Here is a 25,533-nt window from a genome sequence, read left to right on the forward strand (position 1 = left end):
ATAGTTTCTCTTCAAGTTTGGGGAATCGTATCAAACATTTGCATGGGACCATCAATTGTTTGCATTATCTTGGTCTCTCGTTATGTATCTTGACAATTTACAAAAAGGCATCTAGGGCCTGATAATCATCAAATGAGCCAATCGGGGACTGCATCTTCGTCATCCGGGTCTTCAGACAGCAAGGACCCTTTCTCGATCTCACTATCTGAGTCATGTAACAGCTGAGATTGGCGAAGCTCTTCTTGAGGAGAAAGTGGTCTGGAGATAGATTCCACCACACTAGTGGACTTGGAGCCACCATTCGTTGATGAATCAACCGTAATCGGAGCTTGTTCGGACGACCCCTCTAGCCCTTTAGAGGTTGCACATTTTGTTGACTGTTGTCCAGAGTCCGTAGCGGAGTTCTTCGGAACTACGATCAACTCGTAGCGAGGGATGTTTGAAGCTCTTCCTTTCTTGAACCTTGGTGGGATCACAGGCTGGAGAGCGGCTTGAGGTTTGGGGACGGGTTCGGCATCCGCCGAGCCATCAAGCATGAACCCTCCCCCGGACAAACCGTCTTCTTGACCACCGTTTGCTGTCGACGGGTTGACGGCTGGACCTCCGTCGACAAATTTGTCGGGCAGAAATCCTCCCCCGACAGTGCCATCTTCATTCCCGGCATCGACTGCGTCAGCTCTATCTAAGACGGGGTCATCTGGTATAAACCCTCCTCCGAGATAATAATCTTCCGTGTCAGGTTCTTTGGATGCACTGTCTGTGGACTGATCTGGCTCTGGAAAGAAGCCCCCTCCCGATTCTTCCAGGTTCTTGACACTTATATCCGACGCGGCTGCATCATCGTTTTCCTCATCCGAGCCGGCATATTCTTTCACTCGTTCAGCGATCCGAAGCTTAACAAGGAAAAGTCGCCAGAAGCGGAGTGCCTCCGCACTTCGCGCTTCAAGTGCAGCTCGATGCCTTTCATCTGCCATTCCCCTTGTTACTTCTTCCAGAGCTTCACTGTATTCACAGGCGACGACGATACCCTCGATGACAGCGGTTCCACGACGTCCTTTGAAATCGAAACCAGTCACAGCGTCTGCGTAATCAATCCCCAAGATTCGAGCAGCTCGAGCCGCCTCTGGTCTTCGAACGTGTATGCCCCCTGGGGGTACCATGCTTGGGACATAGATATCCAAGTTGCCATAGGAGTTTTTAGGAATTCGTCCTTGGACTACTGGAGGTGGTTGGTAAATCTCCGTTTGGTACTCGGCATATAGAGCAGTTTGCTCCGGTTCGTTATCTTCTTCGTCGCTGTCGAATCCGCTCTTGGGTCGTGTCGCACGAACATGCTTGAGGGGATGTTCGCCAACTTTGACATCCCGTCCCAGTCGGTACCACTTATCAGCACTGCGCACGACGTGCACGTCAGATCGACGGTAAACGGGATCCAAATTATCGCTCTTTGAAGTTGTTTTGCTCAAACCAACATGTCCGATAACTCGTTTGGGAAAGATCACCTCGTTCCGATGCAAATGCTTCTCAAGTGCATAGATTGGATGGTCTTTGAAGTCCTGGATATTGCGTGGCATCGGCTCGGCTGCAGACTTGGAAGTCAATTCGCTGATTTCAAGCTCGTCTCGATCCTCAAGGAAAGGCTTCTCGTATGCTTCTAGTGCAGCATCCCACCATTTTTCACCGTTTCGCGTCGATTCAATTCTAAGCTTGCGTGTCTTTGCATTGAACGCCTTTGCATAACGCCGAGTCACGTCTCGTGCGGAAGCGTCATCTTCGAAGGCAACTACATAGCTCATGCTGTTGTACGGATCACTTGCAGGCGGTTCAAATTTGGAGGGCTTTGCCAGAGACTTGGTCACCATTGGGTCAATTGGAAACCATCTTTGCACAGCTTCGTTGAATGCCTCTACCCAGAACACTGGGTACGAAGATTCTCGGGGGTTAGGAATAGAGCCCAGACGAGCGGAAGCTTGGCCAGGCCGTGAGGTGAATTCAGGTCGACCAAGCCGCCTCGCTCTCGAAGCTGTTGGTGACTCTCCGCCTGACTTCTGGCGTTCATCCGTTGACGTTTCATGGTCATCGGATGAGACAACAATATACTGAGGACCTTTTTTCGAAGGAGTCATATCCTTGACTGTGCCGGAGAATGGCAAAGGTTGAAGTGAGCAGACGAGTCTTGCCTCCACTGCGACTGATCGCAGCAAGGCACAGAACAATTGTGCGCCGAAATCACGAGAGCCCTGCATAGTCTTTGCCTGGGATCGGAAGTCCTCTTTGGATAGGAAGACCTCGACATTCAACATAAGCGCCTCCTACGGGCATGTCAGCGACCATTCTGCTATTCGCAAATCGATCCGAGAGACGTACCAGTCTCTGCTTGAGTTTATTTTGGTCTTCGGCCCAGTGGGGACGCCTCAAACCTAACTTGTTGACACGAAATCGACGGGTAAAGATTTCACCAGCTTCATTTAGACCATCAATGAAGGTAGTAGACCGAAGGTACTGTGGCTTGTCCTCGTCTGGGTTCAAAAGTGCAATAACCCTCTTGGGCAACATTCGTTTCAGGTAACTCTAAACCAATATTAGACGCTGAAAGTAGATTATTCACTAAAATCATGCGTACCTGCAGCGACCCGTCATTGCACCACCGATTTCGTAAGTTGACATGAGCCAAAAGACAGAGAAGATGGACTTTATGAATATCCATCCGGATCTTCTTCTCGGCTGCGGTAACTGGTTTTCTCCTTTGCACAGCCTTTTTCGGCTTCTCTGGCTCTTGCTCCAGAGTGATTTGGAGTGTCTCGTTTCTTTCTTGTGAAATTGCTGCTGCACTAGATGCTTCAGGTACTTGCTGCTGATGCTGAATCTCCACGTCTTCCCATTCGATATCAGATTCCTCTGTTTCCGAGAGATCGTAAACTGTTTGCACATTTTGTGCCTGCTCTTCTTCATCCTTGCCTACATTCGTGACTGTGTCGGCCTGTGCCGGTGCTGGTGAATGAACAGCAATAGCCCTTGAGTCGCCAACTCTTCGTCTCTTGATCGGCCTATCGGAATGGAACTGCTCTGGGTCTCTTGCTTCGGCCTCTTCCAGCATCTCCTGGAAGACATCTGGAACTGGTTCTTTTCGCAATGCCTCACGCTGTGGCTGACGAGCCCGAGATGCCCTGCCCCGAGAGGGACGGGCCTGAGACTGGCGCACCATGCGTGGCTAATCTGTTGAGGTGCATGAAGGAGTTCACCTTGGCTCTTAAAACGAAGTTGTTTTACGCGTCAGCAGCCACAGGTCAGAGCCGACAGCCCTATTCACGACAGGTTCAATGTACAGCCCTGGAGAGTGGATAGCTCGATGAGACTCGAGCCTCAAAGCTTCCTCAAGTGAGAGTGCAAGGGTGCCTGCCAGTGGGGTCGCTGCGTCATAGCGGAATAACGGATTTTCCGATACTGTCAACACTCAATTCAACAATCTTTATGTGAAAGAATATAGAGTGCAAGGTGAGAAGATTATGAGTTTTTGGAGCTGTGCAGCTTGTAAGGGTCCTGCCACCTTCTTATACCATTTTTGTTTTCCTGTCTTGTTGTGTGGTTTTCGTGAAATGCCCAGGTAACTATTTAGCAGTGGTCCGTCGGTCAGATGTATATATCTGAGCCCGCTTGGATACGAGAAATCGAAAATCATATTGTGTCAAGCCCCAGAGAGTTTGGTAAGTCTAGTTTAAGTTGAAATAGATAACTAGAATGAAACAATTGAGTATAGTGAGGAAATATCACAGTAATGTGATTCTCTGACAGATATTGTGATTATGGCCATGAATTCATAATTGCGTCATATGCTTGCCGGCCAGATAAGAGCTAGCATTGGCATTGTTCGCAACAAACCTCGTACCTCTCACACTCACCTCATTGGAATATTCGATTACACTAAGAACAATGAGACCTTCCAATTCCTCCTTGCTACCTTTAACGTCCCGTTTTCTGGGTCTCCGCGCCCTTCCCGGCTCACTACATGCCAACACGCGTAGCTTTGCGCAGGTCGCACAGCGACGGGTGCTAGACGTCCCATCGGTAATTCTCCGAACGCAAAATACGAAAAAAACGATCTAACTGTCCCTTTAGGAGGATGACAAACCTTTTATGGTCCCGATCGCAGACACGAGCTTTGAGACGTATCATTTCGACCCGCCATCATACTCGGTGGAAACTACCAAGGGACAACTTAAACAGCTTTTTCGTGACATGACAACAATAAGGTATGGCTCTTCAAAAGCCATAGACTGGTGTCAAAAGCTGACGCTTGCACAGACGGATGGAACTCGCCGCAGATGGGTTGTACAAAGAAAGGAAGATTCGTGGGTTCTGCCACTTGTCAATCGGGCAAGAGGCCGTCGCAGTCGGGATAGAGCATGCAATTACCCGAGAAGACAAGCTCATTACCGCGTACCGGTCTCACGGTAACACCTTGATGCGTGGTGCTACGATAAAATCGATTCTTGGTGAACTTCTCGGTCGGCGCGACGGTATCGCGCATGGAAAAGGCGGCTCAATGCATATGTACGCCAAGAGCTTTTTCGGTGGAAACGGCATCGTGGGCGCAAGCGTGCCTCTTGGAGCTGGTATCGCATTGGCTCAGCAGTATGACGACACGGGTAACGTCACAATCAACCTGTATGGTGATGGAGCAGCCAATCAAGGCCAAATCCACGAGGCATTCAACATGGCAAAGCTGTGGAACCTGCCTGTCATGTTTGGCTGCGAGAGTAAGCATCCCTTTTTCGACGACACCGGAGGGGTCACTAACAAGAATGCTAGACAACAAGTACGGAATGGGGACATCGGTTGATCGTGCTTCTGCCTCAACGGAATACTTCAAGCGTGGACAGTATATTCCTGGGCTTAAAGTTAATGGAATGGATGTTCTGGCGGTTCTGGCTGCTGTTAGACATGGCCGAGAGTGGATAAAGGCAGGAAATGGACCGCTAATCTATGAGTATGAAACCTACCGATACGCTGGTCACTCGATGTCAGACCCCGGAACCGCCTATCGTACCCGCGAGGAGCTACAGAAAGAGCGAACGAATGATCCCATCACAAGCCTGAAGTCGAAGCTCATAGACTGGGACATTATGACGGAGGATGAGATAAAGGCAGTTGAAAAGGAAATACGGGGGATGGTGAGTCACGAAGTCCAGGCGGCTGAGCAGATGCCTGTGCCTGATCCAAAGTGGGATATCTTGTTTGAGGATATTTACGTCCCTGGGAGTGAGCCTGCTCAGAGACGTGGAAGGACTATCGACGAAACGATTTATTAGATGCGAAGGAAACTACTACAGGCTAGCGACCAGAGAACGAATCATGTTGGACCAGGATATTGTGAACTTTGGATACCCTATTCCGAAACTCATCGTATCTACTGACAACACAACGTCACAATTACCCCTTCACGATGAACAACTGAAACCCTCGTCAAAGCGAAAAAGCTCAAACTTGATTTGTACATCAATTTCAATTGAAAGAAAAAAAGATAAAATGATAACAATGGCGTCCGCACCTCCAGCCCTGGCAACACCTTCACGGTGCACAGCCGACTTTTCTCTTATTCCAGTAAAGAACACCCCCCCCAAAAACGATTTGATCGAGTCACTAAGCAGCATACCCATCAAAGATCGGCTCTCATATGCATCGTTCTCTCAGCAGATCGCAGATATCCAGCGTCTTATTCAACAGTCAGGCCTCAAATATGTGATGCATGCCACGGGAACAACACTAGGTACGCCTTCATTTCGGGGAAAGACTTGGATGTCATAACAATCGATCGACTCTGTCCTCGCTAGGTCCCATCTCATGGCATGAAAAATACAATTTGAAAGACTCATTTTTATAAATACAAACAGAAGGGACATGGGATGAAGTCTCCCAATTGATCGGATTCGCACACACCCTCATCCATCAGGAAGGAATAGCCAGAGTCCAGACCGACATTCGCATTCAAACTAGGTATTGCCCTACTTTCGTTTCGACCCTTAGCCAGCTCCGATGCTAAAAGTCTACAGAACCGACAAGATCCAGCCAATAGAGGGGCATATTTCCTCGGTGGAAGCAATCCTGTCTGCGTCAGCCTCTTGACCGTGAATCACAATTTCGAGTTATTTCCTTCGCAGCGAGTACACCTCGTGGCTAGTGTTGTCTCAATTTTTTACTATGTCACTTGCTTAAAGCCAGCGCATAAGACTAGACCGCTATTGCTTTGATACAAGGCTACATTTAATGAAATTCAAAACTGCCCTTACGTTTTTGATAGTTCGAATAGTTCGTGGTCAGTAACCCGTGAGCTCACTCGCCAATCAATAACGAAACCGGACCGACTAATTTTTAAACAGTGGCTCTGGCATTTGATCTACATGAATTTTATATATTCTTTTTATCTCGTGCAGTAGACATCGCGCGAGCCGTGTCATTCATGCACTTCCGCGTATTGAGGCTGCTGATTGGCCACTAGCCTCTCCTCTCCACCGGGGTAAGAGTAATACATAGACAGACGCACACTAACTACAGACTAAGTAAATTAATTCCAAATCCCGAGTAGTTAGTTACCCAGGGCCGGAATTTGTAGTTTAGATGTTCCATCGAGTTGGAATGGTAGCCGAGACCTCGTATGTTCCACTTGTGTGGGCCTAGTCGATCCATTGCTTTCACCCCGCAGTCTGGTTCTCCGTCTATCAGTGTACTGAGAGGAAGATTTACCCGGGAAAAACTAGTAGGGTCTTCTTACGGTAGGTTGGTTTGAATGAAGTAGTTCGAGTTGTGCTCAATGGCAGTGCCCAATGACAGGTGTCTTTGTGGGGAGTGTAGATATTTGTCACTGGCAGCGGTCTATCCGGCCAGTTTAATTGCCCTGCGGGCCACGTAGCCTTTCTGCGCACCGGTGAATGGTGTGATTGCGTGGGTAAGTGCTCCGGCCGAATGATTGATTATCTCGGGATTTGCTGGGAGTATTAGGCAGAATAGGTCGCGCAGACGATCGAGCTAAGCTTTGCTCCTTTTTATAGTCAGTGCAACGTTCCTAGGATGATAACCGAGACTTTGTGCGATGTTTCCTTCTCAGCATCCTCACCATGAGATCTGCAAGGGTATTATTTGATGACCCGGCTTTCACGCTCGTGTAGCATCATGTTTGATCCTGGTCTTTGGTAGAGCTCACTGTACAGGGAACCGTGGAGCTTCCATCTCCATCTCCATTGTGTGCAAAGTGGAAACTCCCTCCTTGCCGACTGCCAAGCTCCACCCGGTCCAGAGCTCAAGTCCGATTCATCATCGCTACCATCGTGAACACGCAGAGCTTGGCTCTAGCGGGATCAGTACCAAACAAGACCGTCTCCACCACAGAAATTCTCGGTCGCGAGCCAAGATCACCGAACGCCCGAGGTAAATTGGGGTAAGACACGCGTGTTGAAGAACAAATTGACCCTGATTTGAGTAGGTCATCTCAAAATCTCGAAAACTGGCCCCTGCGACGTTAACCGACACGTTGGGACCCAAGGTATTCCCAGTAGTCGGGTCCGACTCATCTTAAGGCAATCCCAGCACTGTGGCCAGAGGCGTTAATTATGGATTGGCACATGCACCGTTGCTATTTTTTGTTCTAGTCCCCGTCCGATATGCCTACGCACAATAATTCACAATCCTATATTTGGGGGACCGCCGAGCGATCCGACACTACCATACACCGTACACCGTACAATCCAAGACCCATATTACTGTGACTTGTGGGACAGGACACCTGGGACTGCCGATCAAGGCAAGCGCGCTTTGAGTTTGGATCGACATTTCGTACATTACAGTACACTCGAAGTGGTCGGCGACTTGATACCCCGAACTTTCGTAGGAAATCTACTCGAGTCTGGGGGAGATTGACGCAAAGTCACACTTGGGCGGAGGCTTGCAGGGCATACATAGGCCTTACAGGGCGACCCGGATCGCCGGAGCATTCTGTGTGCTCAGCGCTGCATGTACCAGATCCCGGTCATAGAACTGGAACCCCCCTCCTCCCCCTCCGTTGAATTATATCGACCCGAGCTTGAGTTGCGGCCCCCTCCGCCCCCCAGCCACCGGCCTAGCGTGAGAACTAGCAAGTGTCAATATTGGATTGACCACTGTAAGGATTGACTTTCCAAGCCGTGTGCCCACCTGGGTAAAGGAAATGAACTAGAGGAGCCTATCCAAGCACACCAATCAGGATGGGCAGTGGGGAGGGAGGAAAAGGCCAGACTTCCAGATTCCTGATTCTCACACGGCGAATTCTGACAGATCAACCTCGAACACCGCTAAAGCTCAATCTAGCAGGAGCCTAGTAGTTAGGCCCATGCCCGAGGACGAGCAGTTTCCCATGCAGAGGTTAGGCAACTAGACTCGATGAGTGACGGGCTGGTACTTCAGTCCCGCGGACCAGAACCCAGGGACCATGCGACTTGTGGCGGAACTCGGGGCCAAGCCCCGAGTCCTGTCATGTATGATCCTAGTACATTTTCACCCATGTACCCTGTTTTTCTATTTTCTAATTTTTATTATTTGATTATTTGATTTTTTGTTATTTGTTATTTGATTTTTGCTTTCTGAGTTTGCTGACAGCCCCACATTTGTGCCTTCTCACCCAAAACTTCGGGTCCGATGATTCCCATTCAGTGGTCGATCCGAGGATGTGGTCATTTCGAAGTTCAACTCGATCAAGTCTAGTAGACGAACCATGTGATTGTGTATTTTCTCCGATTGTACCTCCGTAATTTTACCGTCCGTGCTTCCGAACGCTTCACCCTTAAGAACAGGAGGAACATGAAAAGAAAAGGAAAAAAAAAAAGAAGAAGAAGAAGAGGAAGCGGAAATTCCGACAGCCCCTGCAGAGCTCTGCACAGGTGAGCGTAGAAAAGGGTTCAGGACAAAGGATTAAAAAAGCGGCCCGTGGCTTGGTGGGTTGTCAATTCCCAGCAGTATGGAACATCCATCGATTGGGCCAAAGATTTGCGAAATGCGAAATGCGTAGGACGCGAACCCCCGTTGCGCAGGGTCCACCCCGAGGAACATGGGACTCCTGACTCCAAGGGACTTCGGAGCCGCCGATTCCCAGTAGCCTGGGTTTCGGTTTAGCTACCGGGAGAAAGGGTGGGATTTCAAGTTCCCGATCATCTTGCGCTCGAGCCTCACAAAACAGGGAAAGGATTGGATGTGCGGGTTTGATTTGCCTGTCGCGTATTTCAGCTTCCGCCCCAAATCGTGAATCTTACCCTCTGTGATCGAAACCTGTCATTTTTCTTTTCTTTTCTTTTCTTTTTTTGCGATCTCTGGTTTCATGCAGAACAAAGGGATCTTGGATAGAGACCGGACGCATCCCTGTTAATCCTCCTCCTAGCCCTAGATTCTTCCCCCCCAAGGCCAAGGTCTCCCTGGGATTTCATGGTTATCCGCTGCCCGAGGCGTCTTTTTTCTGTCCCCGCCAAAACCCATACCCCCTCTGACGTCCATGACCACTAGAGAGACCGCTATTGTCTGGCTCAACTTTGTACCCCATGCACTGATCCCCACTTACACACCCCCTCTGCGGGTCTTGCTTTCTACGACACTTGGTCGATCCCATCCCGGCTCTGGATTGATTTATAGTTGTCCGGATCGTCTTCCCGCCCTGCCAAATTATAACCTAACCCAAGCTGTCGGGCTCTCCACAAGGCACTGACAAATAACTTTCACCTCAATTTTTTCTTCAATCTGGGATCTTCATCCCTTCATCCCCTCGCTATTTTCTGTTTTCTGTTCCAGTGTGGTGGGACATGGGAAGATCGCCCATTTTGCTGGCATACGCACGACTTAGCTCCCCGCCAACGTGCACTATACTGGGGCTGCGATTCCGGATGATTGGGAAGCCAGATATTTACCCCCATCTGCACAGAGTAACCCACAATAACTCTCTGTTCTATTTGCTTTAACTACTTTCGTTCTGGTTGGGAGCTTGCCGACAACCCTGTCCAACCATCATTAGGATTGGTTTGCCTATCCTATCAGACTCGGTCCACCACACTGACCCAAAGCAAGCACCATGGGTCCCAAATCTTCTGTACGTCTCTGTCCGGTACCTTTCAAATCCCGTTTCCCTGCCCCTGAAATTGATTTTCTTCCACTCTCACTAGAGCCTGGAGATTGCTCATCACCACCTACCATATGACCATTGTAGCCGGTGCTAACGTCTATGATGCAGGAACCAAGGAGTGAATGGTACGATCCTCTGCACATGCATATTCTTGCCTATATCTGTCCCATCATCCAATAGACTCGTGCTAACGGAGTCGTGACAGTGATACGCAGTCTCTGACTGACAGTGTAACGGACTATCCTATAGAAAATGGAAGACGGTATCACAGGTACCATGAAGGAGGTATGTTGCCATGCATTTCCCGCATCTCGTGTCTCATTAAAATTTTATCTGACCTCTTTGCCAGCCTACCCATATCCAAATGACGAGCAAGAGCTCGATCGTCTTGACATGCAACACCACATGTTCAAGATGTGTATGAAACAGAAGCTGTATAATGTTCCTCTCAATGACCCAAAACAAATACTCGACATCGGCACTGGTTCTGGTATATGGCCTATTGAAATGGGTATGTTTGCGTGTTCCAAGTTGTGCGGATTCAGCACTCAAACTCGGAACCTCTTAACTAATTGTCGTCGATTTACAGCACCCCTCTTTCCCAACGCTGCCATTATTGGAACAGACCTCTCTCCAGTCCAGCCGACAGAGGTCCCCGAGAACGTTCATTTTCTGGTGGACGACGCCACAGAAGAGGAATGGCTCTGGGACGACAACCATTTTGATTTCGTCCATATCGGCAACATGACCGGCGCCATGCCCTCTTTTAAACGGTTACTACGACAAACCTTTAAACACCTCAAACCAGGTGCATACATTGAATGCCACGAACTAGATCCCAAACCACAATGCGACGACGACACCATGCCCCCGGAAAATCCAGACGGGTACAGCAAATTCGCTTTGCACGACTGGTACGATCTAAACATGCGTTCAAGCCAGGAAATGGAGCCTTTAAGGTATTTCCGCATCGCTCCAAAGATAGAGCGGTGGATGAAGGAGGTTGGCTTCATGGATGTCGAGCAGAAAATTTTCAAAGTTCCGACAAACACCTGGCCCACAGACGAGCGACTGAAACTCATTGGGAAGTGGAGTGAAAGTAATTGGCTAGAAGCCCTATCCGGCTGGTCATATAAGCCGTTCCTTGCTCTGGGCTGGTCGAAGGCCGAGATTGAAGTCTTCCTCGTCGATGTGAGGAAGGCTATCCAGGACAAGAGTATCCATGCATATATGGATTTTTACGTGGTGACAGGAAGGAAGCCTCAACCCGGGGAAGAAGCCTCTTGATACTACTTCGAGGAGGGGCCTTCTTGCCCTATTCTCCTTTGACGACTCTCTTTACGATCCACTATACACGTTTCGATCATATCCTAATTGGCATGATTAGCATGAGATATCATTGCCATGAGAGGAGAATTCGCATGGCATTGCATTGGAGTACGGTTGCATCTTGTTTTTTTTTTGTTCTTGATTTCTGGTCCCATCTTGGGTTCAACCTAAGTTGGCTCCTGAGTGACCCAAAATAGGCACTGTTGTGATATAGACCGGACGCTTGACGATTTGATCAAGGCCATGAAGACTGGCTAGAAGTAGTACATAGTTCCCAAGCATCATAATCATTCAAAAAAGATCCAAGTACATCTACTTCGTTCCTGCCGTAATTCCAGTTCGCAGATTGGCTGGCCAACGGGATTAGTCATTCAACGCCAAGACTCCGCGCCGAAGCTGCTACAGAAAGACGTCGCTCGTTCATCACGACTGAATCCGGCAATTGGCTCACATGCGCCATCTTTAAATTCATGTCTTTCGGTAGGCGTGCCTACCGGCATGCTTTGAAGCCATCTGCTTCATCTACGTCCGACCATCTGTGGATCAGTGACGACCTGCTCGCAACCACCTTCCGGCATTTCGCGAATGGACAGCGCCGCCATGGAAGCTGTGTGCCTGGCCCTTTGGAGGCGCGGAGGCGTCTTGCGAAGCGAAGGAATACCGCTTTAGCCGGTATTGCAGGAGTCGAGGATATCGCGTGCCTGTTTGGTCGCAATGGCAGGGAGCATATGAAGTGGACGGACCACCCGTGGCAGAGAGCGCAACCCGAAACCCAGGGTGAGTGCGAAAGTGACGCAAATAGCGTGGCCGATAAGTTAACTATCCCTAAAGAGCTTCGCAGTTATGCAATCGCCTCGCACGGGGCTCCTTTACCCTTCTACGATCACAATCCCGAACCTATTGATTCGCATATCTTCGACGACCCGTGTACAACCCCAGACGCAAAATCGATAACGAAGGATGAGAGGTGGATAGAATTCCTCGACAAGAATGACTGGGGCATGGAAGATGCCCGAGATTTCGCTCGGTATTTGAATATCGACCTTCAACGGGAACCTAAATACAGCCAGCAAATCTTCGACAAGCTCCTCACGCGGTCAACAATGGACTTGACACAAGCCATCCAATTTCTCGATGACCCATTTTTAAATACTCGAGGATCCGGGAACTACCTTGCCGCCGTGGAATTATTCGCCCAAAAGAAATCAAAACGATCTAACCGTACTGCCGTGCTCAATGCAGTTACTCGCGCGCTAGAACTAGGCTTGGTTCCCACGGAAGAGTTATGCTTAATCGTTAAGGCTCTTCCGAACATCATTGTCGAACGAAACAAGACTCTTGGGTCATGGGACCAGAAAGCGTTGCTGAAGCACTACCGGGCTATGTGGAAAGCCATTGGACGTTGTAACATCCTTGGCTACCATGACCTTGAAAAGACAGTTACGGATACATGGTTGCAGCAGCTTTTGGATATACGGGGCTTCCGTTTCGCGGAAGAAATCATCATCGCGACACATGGCGCCAGCTCGGATGACTACTGGCCCTCGGCCATGGTCATGACGTGGTTGAAAGCCGTGGATAGCCCGAACACGACAATGCTTCTTCCTTCGCCCGAACGAGTTCTGAGCCAGCTTGATGCTGACTGTGCGGCCAAGTGCGTCATCAACGTGACCCAGCTCTTGACTCTTGCCGTGCGGGAAGACAAGACCCGAAACCAACAGCTTGAGCGATGGCGCGAATGTTTAACAAGTCTGTCAAGTGTTGAGGCCATTACAAGCTCGCAGGTTTGGTTGGATCTGCCTCTTGCCTACACTGAGACACCCCTGCAGGCCCACATCGCCTCCGATTTGGCCTTACCGATTCAACATCAGATCGTTTTACGTTTGTGGGCGCTACGAAGTTTGAGTCGAGCACTGGCTCCTATGTATAATCAAGATGCCAGGTCGACGGACCGACCTATTTACTTATTGTTTGGCCTCTTTGAGTTGACTGTGCGAAACACAGAAGGATCCTTCCTCGCAGACCTCCTGCGTGGGATCCAAAGCCTCGACATCCCACACAACAATCTTCTCCAGCTGGCAGTCGATCTCAAGCTGAGAAAGCAGACCAAAAAAACCACCCGCAGAACCCTCGAGCGACTGGAAACCTCCCAGACTACCCTGTCAGAAGTCTGGACAAAACCGGCCGAATACAATGGAGTCCGAGCCCTTTTCTATGGTACATTTGACCTAATGCTCCGCCGTATGGATCTCACCAACCCAGTCATGATGGAAGAGTGCCTCCGCCTCGCCAGAGAGGGAGACTCAAAGAGCGTTTGGTCAATCCTCAGACTACTCGACAACCACACCCCGTTCAAGATCTGCCTAAACAAAGCCTGGGTCCCCATTCCCCACCCCGACCAAATGGCCATCGTGCGTTACCACCCTGGCTTAAGAGACAGCCAGTGCCCAGATCCTTACCTCGCGGTCGACATGATCCACCAACTTGCCGTTGCACTATCCTGCTCGACGCAGCTGAATCCCTCCCGATCATTCCACCTGATCCACTGGCTCTACGACTATCTGCGTAAACACGGCGGTCCTGTGTACCCGTCTCTGGTGCGTGCTATGTACCATGCCGGCGTTGTGCGTTTCCGTCGTGAGGGACTTCGTGTTTCGGCTACGCGATATGAGTACATTCTCTGGATCATGGAAAAGTTCGAGGGGCGTGCCGTTGTGAAGGAGTTGACCTCGGGGCCTCAGATTGGGCGGTCCTACCATGGCCAGCCGTGAACAACCGTTCTCGGATCAAGTTATGGCATGAAGGTGAAGACACTCGAGCAATCTCGGAAACTGGAAATCATTTGTACATACTCAGTAGCATAGAGATACCCACACTGGCCCCTCGAGGCAGTGCATGTCCACAGCCTGATCAAAGATATAATCTATATATTCCTGAACAAACGGTCATGCCGAGTCTTTCTAAGTGTACTTTGAAGCGGCATTGGAATGATACATTAGAGAAGAGCCTAAATTTGTCTAAAAAAAGACGTTTAGAGAAATTTCTGGGAAGAGGATGAGGAGGACTAATATTAAGTCGACTCTTTAACAAACACTAGCCTGCGCCACCGAACCAGAAATCCATCTTAAGCATCAACTTCCATCTTCTCACCAGCCGCAAGATTGTCATCCCCAGACAAAGTCTGGATGGTAACAAATTTCTTCATATCGTCCTTGCTGATGATCTTCTGGTTCAGCCAAGCGGTAGTACCGCGAGGGAATCTGTAGTTGCGCTCCTTCTGACCACGCTCGTTGGGCTTCTCGTAATTGCGGAGCATCTGAGTGGGCTTGTCTTTCTCAATGATACACACGTCAACATTGCTACCGGATCCCAAATCGTTGAAGATACCGGCCTTGATCGCCTCGGCGCAGAGCTTAATAGCACCCTCCTTGTCAAGGTCTGGCTGCCACATCGACTCGAACACAGACATAGCTGCCAGAGAGCCGGATCCCATTGTCACGTAAGGCAGCTTATCCGTCGAACCGTGCGCGTGAACGGTGTACAGGCCAACTCCGGTCGGATCGACGCCTGCAACCACCAGGTAGGCACCGATGTGACCCTGGTAGCGGAAGAGGTGCTGCTTCAGCATAGTCATACAGGTGATCACTCGCGGGTCGCGGCCTGTAGATAGCGAGTGCAGCTCGACATTGGAACTGATGAGGGCGGTAGTGAACTCTGTGTCTGCGGCGGTACCGGCACCGGCACACCAGATCTTGGGGGCAATGTAGTGTAGTTTCTCGCAGTTCTATCACGGGTACCAGTCAGTCTCTGGTAGTCTTGTGGAAGGTGGTCCGCGATCTATTCGATCATACCTTGTCTGCTACTATAGGGCCGCTGGTAGCTCTGGTATCTGCTGCAATCTGCGATCACGGTCTAGTCAGCTTCCTTGCCGCGCGGTGATTTCGGGCTTTCTGCATCAATGGCAACATACCACAACTCCATTATCGTAAATACATCCGACAATTGTTGTACCGGTGCTGGTGGCTTTGGGAAGGGGAACCCCTTTGGCGTGAAGAGCCGCGTTGCGGTTGTAGTTAGAGAAGTCGAAGCCCGGCATTGTGACGATGCGGGGGATGTGTACACGACCGACGTGAGAAGGGAGATCCGACCGGGTTGATAAGTAGAACCAAAGCAAATGATGGACGTGGAGAGAGGGAGTTGAGGTGGGTGAGATGGGGAAGAAAGGCAAGCTGGAAGCCGAGCTGTGTTAGGAAGTGACGAAGCTCCCGCAGCCTAAAATGGCCTGAGCCGTCAGGCATCACGCGGTGTTTTTGTCTTGCGAACATTTTCGGGTATTCACCTTCACTTTCTCAACGTCAAAGGTTCTGCCTGGGATTACTCTCTTCGCACCTCCCTCTCCTCTGTACGCGGAGAGATATATCCATCATTTTTGCGCGTACCCTCCACCTCTTCAACCGGAGTCCGCAAGCACTCCAACGTCGCTCTTTCTCTTCAACACCTCCGAGCTCTCCATCACTCAATGCTTCGAGGACCGGCTCACCTCTAAGCGCTCAATCTCGTTCCGTTTCCGCAGATTTTGACCGCTTCAAGATGGCCTTTAACAGCTTTGGAGCGTCCAATCTCGCGGGTGGGAGTGCGCCAGCGGAGCTGGGCCCGGAGCTCTCTGAGGTCTACACTGATGTACGTCGCCCCGCCACAGCTTCTGTGAGCTTGTAGAGCTCTTGTCACTAACATTTTTATAGAAAGTTGGCTTCAAGGGCCTCAGCGGCGATGCCAACATCCGGCTACTTCCCACGCCATGGCCTAGCGATGCGCTTCCTTCCCCAACCTCTTCCCTCCTGGCTGTCGCGCAGACCAGATGTGTCATTGTTGGCGCTGGTCCCGACTGCCTTGTAGTCGCAAACACCGATTCAGCCCGACAGTCCATTGAGGCACCTGCTGGCAAAGACAAAGTGAAGACGAAGCCTTTCGAACCGCAAGCAAAGATTCCTCTCCCTGCGCGCCCTACACATGTGGCATTCACCGCCAGCGACGACGCGTTGATCCTAGCCACCGAGAATGGTTCTCAAATCTCGGTTTTTCAAACAACAGACCTCATCACCGGAAATGCGCAACCCGCCATATCGATCCCAACAAATGGCGCCTCTCTCCGCGCCCTGGTGCCTAACCCGGATCACAACTCTACCTTTGTTGCCATGGTCACTGTCAATGGTGAACTTTTGATTGCTGATCTGAAGTCGGGTTCATTGGTGAACGGGCCCAACGGACCTATTTTGAAGAATAGTGTCAGCTGCGTTGCATGGAGTACGAAGGGAAAGCAGGTCATTGCTGGACTGGCTGATGGAACAGCAGCCCAGATGACACCGGATGGTACACAAAAGGATCAAGTTCCCCGGCCCTCTGATCTGGAGGGTGATTGTCATAGTGAGTCATTTTTTATCACTGTCTTCCCAATAGGCGATTGTGCTAACAATCACAGTCTCATCTGTCGCATGGCTTGAGAACGACCTCTTTTTTATGGCCTACACCCCTAATTCCGCAGAAGAGGATATGTCTTCCTACTATATTCTCACAAGACGCAAGCAGGCGCCCTTTTTGATCCAGAAGTTGCCCGAAGTTTGCCCTACGATGGGATTCCAGATGAGATACACGGCGGCGTATCAATTTGTTGTACGGCTTCGAGATTACAAGCCCCATTTGAAGGATGCCTTGATTCTCTCATCAACAAGGTCTCCTGATCTCAGTATCATCGTTCGCTCCGAGCAATCGCTGGCGAGTGATGACCCTTCCCTGGCGAATCAGTTCGCCGTTGTCGATTTCAGCGACGACACAAAACGAGCATCAGTTCCACTGTTGGACGACGGCGGTGAAACCTCTGTTATCGGCTTTGTTCCTGATCTGTCGTCCAGCACAAACGTCATCATGCCCATTCAAGGTGCAGACATCAACGAGAGCTCTACTCCTTTGCCAGGCATATTCCTCCTCAATAATGAAGGCATTCTGTCAGCCTGGTGGTTTATTTATAACGACGCAATCCACCAGCAGGTTGCCTACTCTGGCCTCGCCGCCACTGGTTCAGGACCGGAGGCGTCTTCCCTGGCCCAGCAGTCTACCCCTCCCCCTCCTACTCCTGCGCAAAAACAGCCCGATTTTGGTCAGTCATCCTTCGGCGCTCCGTCATTCGGTGCATCTGGTTTCGGCAAGCAATCTGGGGCTCTGGCTTTCGGCAGCCCTTCTAGCATGGGAGGCTCAACCATGGGTGCCACAGCGTTTGGAAAGCCATCTGGCCCTTCCTTTGGAAGCCCCTCTCCTATGGGTGGTGGCTCTGCTCCGGCATTCGGGCAGCCATCAACCCCAGGGCCGGCGTTTGGTGCTCCCTCTCAACCGGCACCAGCCTTCGGAACCGCGAGCACGCCTGGACAGCCCGCATTCGGTAAACCGGGCTTTAGTGCAGCGGCCTCTCCGTTCGGTACACCGGGAAAGAGCCTACTAGGGACAGGTACCGGTTCCTCTGGCGGCGGTTTCAGCTCATTCTCAGGCGGAGGCGGAGGCGGTTTCGGTAGCTTTGCGTCCAACAAGCCTAGCGAATCGCCCTTCTCAAAGCCTTCGACTGGTGACAGTGCTTTTTCGAAACCCGCGGCAGCTTCGCCCTTCGGAGCCCCTTCTCAGACTGATTCAACCTTTACTCCCAAGCCTGCCGAGGTTAAGAATCCCTTTGGTGCTAATTCCGGGTCAAGCGGCTTTGTTCTTGGGTCTTCCTTCAAGAGTGATGGTACGGCTGTCAATGATGGACCCAAGCCTGATAAGCCGTCCTCGGGTGCCTTCTCCTTTGGCAACGCGCTTGATGACATGGTCTCGTCGTCTAATAAGGCGAGTCCTCAAGCAGAGTCTATGGATGACGCAGAGGACACCGGTACGCCCGAGCAGCCCAAACAGGAGGAGCCGCCTAAGTCGTTGTTTGGCGCGCCCAGTAAAACGTCGCAGCCGGCGAAGACAGAGACTACTTCGATGTTTGGTGCCCCAAGCCAGATAGAACAACAACCAGCTAAGACAGAGCCCAAGTCACTGTTTGGCGCGCCCAGCAAGTTGGAGCAGCCGGTGAAGACCGAGCCAAAGTCACTTTTTGGTGCCCCTAGCAAACCAAATCAGCCCGCTAAAACTGAGCCAACTTCATTATTTGGGGCGCCCAGCAAACCGGCCACTCCTCCGACCTCTCTCTTCGGTCAATCTTCACCCGCTGCCCGATCTAATCCCTTCGGACAGCAAAATGAGACAAGTCTCCCCTTTGGTGAGAAGAAGCAGACCGAGACGAGGCAATCCAGCTTCTCGATGTTCGGCAACAACACAACCACCACTAGCCAAACTTCCTCTCAAAACCAGGTCACCAGCCCTCTGTCTGCGCCGTCAGACAAGACTGAGACTCCAAAGAGAGGAGAGAGAGAAGAGTCTGTCACAACGCCGACAGTTTCTTCCTTCGAAGCCCCATTGCCACCCGATTCTACTAGTAGGGATCCTTATGCTGCTGGTGATACCTCAGCTTCATCCAACGTGTCTAAGAGCTCCGTGGACGACGCACCCCTTCCCCCTGACTTCATATCTAAGAAGTCTTCGCCCGAAGAGAGCGATTCTCCACTCCCTCCTGACTTCCTGGCACAAAAGAAGACCATTTCCAAGATGGACGACGCTCCTCTACCTCCGGACTTTGTGACCAAGCCCAAGAAAGAGGAAAGCCCGCCTCCAGTCCCCGAAGAGGCACCCCTCCCTCCGGATTTCACTGCCACAAAGATTAAGTCTGAACCCGAGAGTGAAGATGAGGACGAGGCTGTTCCAGTCCCAGACGGCTCAGATGCGGATTCTGAGGAAGAAGCAGATGAGTCTGATTTCTCTGACAGCGGTGAAGAAATTACTCATGATGAGACCAATGAAGTCAAGATCCCGAGCCCGAAGCCTTCCGCTGGAAGTTCATTCGGCGGGTTCTCCGACAAGAGCACTACCGGAGGACTCTTCAGTAGGATCCCCGAAGCTGCACCCAAGCAGGATCAACCTCCACGACAGCTGTTCGGTGAAATTCCCAAGCAGCCACTTCTCCCTCCCCCTGGACCTTCTGCACGAACTGGTCGTGAACCCTTCCGTTCCCCCAGCCCTACTCGTGTCAACTCCCAGAAGAATGTTTTATTCTCCAAGAACCAGAGCCGGCCTGAAGCAGGAAGTGCTTTGACCTCGCGCAAGGCTTCCTTGACCCAGATGGCTCAGCGTGGAGGACAGCTGCGAAAGCCTAGTGATACTGCTCGCCAGGCGCATGCTCGCGCTCAGGCTCTCGCGCAGCGACAGGAAGAGGAAGAGGCTCTTTCCCTGTCGGATGACGACGAGGATGAGAGACTTCGTGCTGACCTTGCTCGTCCTGTTGAGCCTGTGTCCACTCTTGACCCATTCTTGCCCCACCAGGACTACATGGGCGAGACAGCCAAGCCTGGCATTGCTGGTATGATTGAGCGTCTCTACCGGGATATCAACTCCATGGTTGATACATTGGGTATCAATGCTCGGTCATTGGAATCCTTCCTCCTTTACCAGCAATCTGCTGAGACCTCCGACGCGGATGACTGGGTGGATACGCTGAAAGGCGATCAGCCTGCCGATATTCTGGACGAAAAGGTCTGCTTGGAAGATATTGACAAATTGGACTACATCATCATCTGTCTCAATCAATCTCTCGACGAACAGCGTGTACAGGGAGTGGAGGAGAAGCTGGAGCAATGTCGCGACATGCTTACCAAGGACATTGTCACACTGCGTGGTCAATGTGCCAGCATTCGCAAAACGCTTGACGCACACACTGATACCGGCTCCATCCTGACAGCACCTCTGTCTGCCGAGCAGGCCGCCCTCCAGCACGACTTGCGAACTGCATTCACGCAAATCCAAGCTAGGATGGCCGATCTCGAGCAGGGAGTCTCCCTCCTGCGAGCCAAGATTGCCGACATCCCTCGCCCTGACGGCTCAGGCAGCGGCCGCAAGCGTCCTACTGTTGAAGCCGTGTCCTCAACCATTGCCACAATGATGAGCATGGCCGAGGGCAAGAGTAGTGACATTGATGTCCTCGAAGCTCAAATGCGGAAGCTCGGTATCGACCTCAACTCCTCTTCCGCCTCTGCCAGCCGTGAAGGGTCTCCCTTCGCGACACCACGGAAGAACAACGGTCTGATTCCTGCCACCCCTGGCTCGCGCGGCTCCATTGATGGTAGTGCATACCACACACCCGAGTCTGCATCCCGCGGAGTCAACTTCCGAGCCAGTGTCAATGGATCCGCGAAGCACAGCCGCCTGCGCAGCGTGGAGCTCGTCGGGTCAATCAGTGTTCAAGAAGACATTGCTCAATGGAAGAAAAAATCTGCTCATCGGAAGCAACTAGTCGCGAGCCTGAAGGGTGCGATCGAAAAGAAACAAAACAAGGTTCGCAGCGTGGACTGGTAGATTGGAGATATCTTTCTTTGCTTTTTTCTACTTTGAACGTGGGGGGATTTGGAACACAATGGGATTCGGACATTTTTATCTGCCCGGGCGTTGAATAATCGAATTTAAACTGACGAGAGCTGAAGGAGATCTTCCTATTTGGAGACTGTACATAGTTTGACTGTATTCTCTGGTTATCCGATTTGAATGAAGACCGGACTCTGACATCATTTGCACGACACGACATCAGCTTAATCTCCATTTCGCATATTCTGTAAAAATCCTCATCCTAAAGTCAACCCAACCATGTCGCAAATCGTTAGTGAATTCGTCTACTTCAAGGTGAAGCGCAGCGTGAGGCCCGAGGATCACAATAGCGAAGAGGGCCGAGCACTTCGTCAAGTTTTCGACGTCACTAAACACCAGAGCGGCCACTCGAGCTCCGCATGGGGCCGCACTGTTGAGGATCCAGACATACTTGTCTGGGTCATTGGTAAGCCATGCTATACCATTATGTAGACTACAAAGCTAACAAACCAGACTGGACTGACGCGCGCGGGGCAACAACAGCTGGGAAGCTAGAGCCATTCCTAGCTCCAAATCCACAGCCACCATTGGCGCTCTATACCATACTGCAACCTGCCATCACTGGCACAGATACTCTCACTGCCAACCCGATGACAGAGCTAGCGGCACTCCCATTCCCTAGCAACATGACCGTGGCCGAGACCAAGGCGTTGAACACAGATATGCTCAACTTCCGCACAGCCATGACTGAAGGAATAGCACAAGAGATAGCGCCGCAATCATGGGCCATGGGCCATGTTGACCGACCTGGGACGATAGAACACAAGGAAAGTCCAACTGGACAGGCAGTGATCAGGCTCTTGGTCATTGGGTGGACGAGCTTGCAGGCGCACAAAGATGCGAGAGAGACGGACCAATTCGTAAGAACTATTCAGCCTCTTCAGCAGAGGATGTTGCCGCCCGTTCCTGGATTGGAGATGAAGCATGTTAGTTTCCAAAAGATTTGAGGTGTGCTGGGGTGGTTATATTGTGGTGCTTCATGCAATTGATGATTGTTGTGAACTGGAAAAAATTGGGAGTGGTGTCTGTGGAATGGGAGAGATCAAGGCTACTTGGGTTGGGGGTGGGGCACGGGGTTAATGAAATTGTGGGATTGGTTATTAGGAGGCCAGGGCTCAATCACACGCCTTGAATAAGATACAGCAAGAAAGAAAATGAGACCGTGAAAATCAAAGAACAAGGAGAACAAAATCATCGTAAACCACCGTAGACTTTTGGGGAAAGACCCCCGCTGGGGCTCCCGAGAAAAGAATGGCGTCAAATTTATACGCGGTGCTTTTCGCTCTCTGTACGTGGGTTAGCAGGGGATTCGGAATGGATTTGATAGTATAGACTGACCAAGTCGTGAGTACAGCATGTACAGAGCCATCTGGTTGCACTCCTGGGTACCAGTGATGGTCACCAGACGTTCGTTGCTGTTTTCCTGGGGCTCGTTGATCTTAATAACACTGCCGCTCAGGTGTCGGATCTCATTGATCTTAGCACCGCCTTTGCCGATTATGGCACCGACCATATCGTTGGGGATGTAAATCTGCTGGGTCAGTGGCTGACCAGGTATGGCGCCACCCGCAGCGGGGGCAGTAGGGGGACCGCCACGGGCAGGAGTAGGCTGGGGACCAGGACCAGGGCCATAGGGGCCGGCCTGGTGAGGAGCAGGGGCGGCATAGGGGGTGTGCGGTGCAGCGTAGGGCATAGGGGGCTGATTGACGGGGCCGGGAGTAGGACCGCCAATGTAGGGAACACCGTAGGGACCGGCTTGAGCGCGGTTGGGGTGAGGACCACGCTTCGTGAAGCTCTCTGGGTGTCCGTACTGGCCACCAGCGGGCTGGGGAACATAGGGCACAACCTGCATACCACCGGGAACAGCGCCAGCAGGGCCACCGCTGCGAGTGGCATATGCGGACGCCGCAGGGCCGCCAAACCGCTCGGTCAGTTGCTCACCCAGGGTAACTGCAACGTAGTAAGTCGCAATGTGGACCGCATCGGCGACACCCAGGATGACGAGGGATCGCTCCGTCGACAGCGGGAGGCAGGCGTCCGAGGCATTGAGACGAGCGCCGGAAGCCTCTTGAATCTCGCGGATGCGGCTACCGCCCTTGCCGATAATGGAACCAATGAGAATGTGGGGGATTAGCAAACGCAGAGGGTACGTCTTGGACTGGGCAGTGGAAGCGGCCTCGAGGGGTTCGTTGTTCAGGGTACGGATGATGAGGCCAAATGCTTTAGCCACCGCGTCCTGGGGGCCGCTCACGGTCAGAATCCGCTCAACGGCTCCCCGGGCGTAGTCGCTAACAGTACACTTGGCGCCAGATGCGCGGCGGATCTGGGAAACGTTCTCACCTCCCTTTCCGATCACAGTAGCAGCCTCGGGGCTGGAGATCACGGCTCGGATGTGAATCCAGCTGGACTCGTCCTGCGGCGCGTGCGAATCGGACTGCGATCCTGCGCGGTCACCGTGGGAAGCAGTCGACTGGATGGGCTGGGTCTCATCGTGGGCCTTGCCGTTGGGCGCATCGGTGACGACGGTGTCGCCCTGGGTGTCCTTAGTGTCCTCCACGGAGGGGATCTGGTTGTTCACGTCGGTCTCGGCCTCAGCCTCGGCATCGTTCTTCACTACTTTGTCGAGAGCCGGGCGCTTGGCATCGGGTTGGTCGTTGGGGGCCGAGGGCGAGGAGGGGTCCTCGAGAGGGCGCTTGGCCGTTTGGGTGTTGGATGGAGAAGCCGACATGGTTGCTGTATGCTGTTCTGCCTTCACTTACGTGAAAAGGTCGGATAGTCAAGAACGAAATTTGCTTTCTTTCTTATGGATCGTCTATGTACACCAGAGGTTCCCACGAAAACGTGCTGGTGCTTGGCGATCGGGAGAGGGAATCTGGTGCTTGGAAAGGCTGAAGGATGGAGAAAGTGCCGACGAAATGTGCAGATCAGGGTGAATGATAGATTACTCCTCGAAGAAAAGCAAGGGAAACCTGGGGAAATTGTCGGGGACGTCGCGGGAAGGGTGAAGGGAGATGAAGTGTCGGTGAATTGCGACGGGTAAGGAGAGGGTCGAAACTAGGAAACCAGGCAAGAGGGAACCGGAACCAGTGCTATCTCCAAGCTGCAGGAGATAACTCGCAATGGGGAGAAGACCTCACAAAAGGAAACGCTGGGATGGAGAAGGGGGAAGGGAAGTTGCAGTAAGCAGGCGGTCGAAAGTGAGGTCGAGGTTGATGTGATGGGGAAGTTGCGAGCGCTAAACCAAGTCGGGCGCATCACGTGCTATCAACGCGACGCGAGTGTTTGGGAGGGTTTCGCATTCATTTGCGACTCATTATATCTGAGACCTCTGCGTGTTGGTAAGGTATAGCTGTAAAGATGGAAGTCTCTGAGGATACCGTGCAGAGGATTCAGGAATTCGTTCAGAACCGCCAAGCAGCGGAGAAGGAGTCCGCCAGAGAGCCGCTTAGAGCAACCAACCTACAAGCCTATGCACACCGGCTCGATGAAACCCTGCGTGAGCTACAAGAGCAGGTTCAACGCCAAGAAGATGAATTGAACAAGGTACGCTATCTGACCAACGCAATCAGGTGGATCTGAACTTCATGACTAACATACATTCAAAGCTCCGGGAGATTGGCTCTCATGGCCTGTTGGATATTTCAAACGATCCCTGGGTCCGAGTGGCGCAAGCGCGACGCGCGAAAAAGGCATACGACTCACTGCTACAATCAGAAGATGAGCTTCCACCTACAGGTTCAATCCTGCCTTCGCTCCTTGCAGTTGCGGATACCTCTCAGCTCATTAAGGAGAGTAAGGTATCTGTGACTGTCACCGCAGAGAAGCTATCAACAGATCGTGAGCGCCTCCGAGTTGAAGAGGCAAATTTACGGGACTCGCGCGCAATCGCAAGCGGCCTCCGGGAACGCATTCAGCAGATACGCAGCACCAATGCGCGCAAGCAAAAGCAGACGCCGTCCCAAGTAGCCCAAGACGTGGCCAAAGAGCAGAAAAAGAAGAACAAGGAACTGGACCGTGCTTCTGCAGCTCTGAAAGTTTCCCTTGACAGCTTCATCGATGAAACGCTGGCTCCGATGCTTGCTGCTGAGGATCTTGGTGGTCCAACTGTTGGTGATGCCCTAGAGGTATCTGACGCCACGTTGAAGGCGGGCTACACAGCTCATGGAAACCCGAAGAAACCAAAGCAGCCAGCCGAGCCCGAGAATGGCGCGCAGCAACGGATTGATCAGTTTTTGCAGCGCAATAATGACAGCTTGAACCTGACAAATAAGCGAGAAGCTGCTGCAACCGAGGTGCACGAGCTACTGGATGCACTGCTGGAGGCTGGAAACTCCTACGTGGATCTGAAGCGCGACTCGGCAGCTTCAAGGTTCCTTGTCAGGTCCAAAGTTGCCCAGTTCCACCCGCGAGACGCACGCCGATTACGGCTGATTGACTTTGGTCGCTCGTTGGGTAACTAGAAAATAATGTGATATGATATGATGCATCGGGACAGAAAATGGTATAATGTTTCCTAAAATCCTAATTCACTA

General features: G+C 51.6%; 9 protein-coding genes across 9 annotated transcripts; 6 read left to right on the top strand and 3 right to left on the bottom strand.

Moving 5' to 3' along the window:
• Positions 1-128: 128 nt before the first annotated feature.
• On the bottom strand, positions 129-3,205 carry N7443_008801 (uncharacterized protein; the record flags this gene model as incomplete). Its single annotated transcript, XM_056888857.1, has 3 exons — positions 129-2,312; positions 2,368-2,571; positions 2,624-3,205. The coding sequence occupies 3 exons, from the start codon at positions 3,203-3,205 to the stop codon at positions 129-131; spliced, it is 2,970 nt and encodes a 989-aa protein (XP_056738159.1).
• A 725-nt stretch (positions 3,206-3,930) lies between these two features.
• Positions 3,931-5,309, top strand: N7443_008802 (putative pyruvate dehydrogenase E1 component alpha subunit; the record flags this gene model as incomplete). Its single annotated transcript, XM_056888858.1, has 4 exons — positions 3,931-4,065; positions 4,117-4,250; positions 4,303-4,757; positions 4,810-5,309. The coding sequence occupies 4 exons, from the start codon at positions 3,931-3,933 to the stop codon at positions 5,307-5,309; spliced, it is 1,224 nt and encodes a 407-aa protein (XP_056738160.1).
• Positions 5,310-5,526: 217 nt separating this feature from the next.
• Positions 5,527-6,123, top strand: N7443_008803 (thiamine-binding protein; the record flags this gene model as incomplete). The annotated part of the gene is made up of 3 exons (XM_056888859.1): positions 5,527-5,767; positions 5,892-5,994; positions 6,051-6,123. The coding sequence occupies 3 exons, from the start codon at positions 5,527-5,529 to the stop codon at positions 6,121-6,123; spliced, it is 417 nt and encodes a 138-aa protein (XP_056738161.1).
• Positions 6,124-10,081: 3,958 nt separating this feature from the next.
• On the top strand, positions 10,082-14,232 carry N7443_008804 (class I SAM-dependent methyltransferase; the record flags this gene model as incomplete). The annotated part of the gene is made up of 7 exons (XM_056888860.1): positions 10,082-10,099; positions 10,241-10,257; positions 10,338-10,417; positions 10,482-10,643; positions 10,722-11,348; positions 11,807-12,238; positions 12,293-14,232. The coding sequence occupies 7 exons, from the start codon at positions 10,082-10,084 to the stop codon at positions 14,230-14,232; spliced, it is 3,276 nt and encodes a 1,091-aa protein (XP_056738162.1).
• Positions 14,233-14,585: 353 nt separating this feature from the next.
• Positions 14,586-15,557, bottom strand: pup1 (proteasome core particle subunit beta 2; the record flags this gene model as incomplete). Its single annotated transcript, XM_056888861.1, has 3 exons — positions 14,586-15,245; positions 15,313-15,360; positions 15,432-15,557. 3 exons carry the CDS (start codon positions 15,555-15,557, stop codon positions 14,586-14,588), a joined length of 834 nt encoding a protein of 277 aa, XP_056738163.1.
• Positions 15,558-16,051: 494 nt separating this feature from the next.
• Positions 16,052-20,935, top strand: N7443_008806 (FG-nucleoporin NUP159; the record flags this gene model as incomplete). The annotated part of the gene is made up of 3 exons (XM_056888862.1): positions 16,052-16,141; positions 16,204-16,885; positions 16,941-20,935. The coding sequence occupies 3 exons, from the start codon at positions 16,052-16,054 to the stop codon at positions 20,933-20,935; spliced, it is 4,767 nt and encodes a 1,588-aa protein (XP_056738164.1).
• A 285-nt stretch (positions 20,936-21,220) lies between these two features.
• Positions 21,221-21,948, top strand: N7443_008807 (uncharacterized protein; the record flags this gene model as incomplete). Its single annotated transcript, XM_056888863.1, has 2 exons — positions 21,221-21,407; positions 21,455-21,948. The coding sequence occupies 2 exons, from the start codon at positions 21,221-21,223 to the stop codon at positions 21,946-21,948; spliced, it is 681 nt and encodes a 226-aa protein (XP_056738165.1).
• Positions 21,949-22,264: 316 nt separating this feature from the next.
• On the bottom strand, positions 22,265-23,729 carry N7443_008808 (telomere maintenance protein PBP2; the record flags this gene model as incomplete). The annotated part of the gene is made up of 2 exons (XM_056888864.1): positions 22,265-22,287; positions 22,340-23,729. 2 exons carry the CDS (start codon positions 23,727-23,729, stop codon positions 22,265-22,267), a joined length of 1,413 nt encoding a protein of 470 aa, XP_056738166.1.
• Positions 23,730-24,358: 629 nt separating this feature from the next.
• N7443_008809 (uncharacterized protein) lies at positions 24,359-25,461 on the top strand (the record flags this gene model as incomplete). The annotated part of the gene is made up of 2 exons (XM_056888865.1): positions 24,359-24,544; positions 24,607-25,461. 2 exons carry the CDS (start codon positions 24,359-24,361, stop codon positions 25,459-25,461), a joined length of 1,041 nt encoding a protein of 346 aa, XP_056738167.1.
• Positions 25,462-25,533: the final 72 nt, after the last annotated feature.

This window comes from Penicillium atrosanguineum (genome assembly GCF_028827265.1).
Source record: "Penicillium atrosanguineum strain IBT 20685 chromosome Unknown utg000007l_segment0_segment0, whole genome shotgun sequence".
In the NCBI taxonomy this organism is placed as follows: Eukaryota; Fungi; Ascomycota; class Eurotiomycetes; order Eurotiales; family Aspergillaceae; genus Penicillium; species Penicillium atrosanguineum.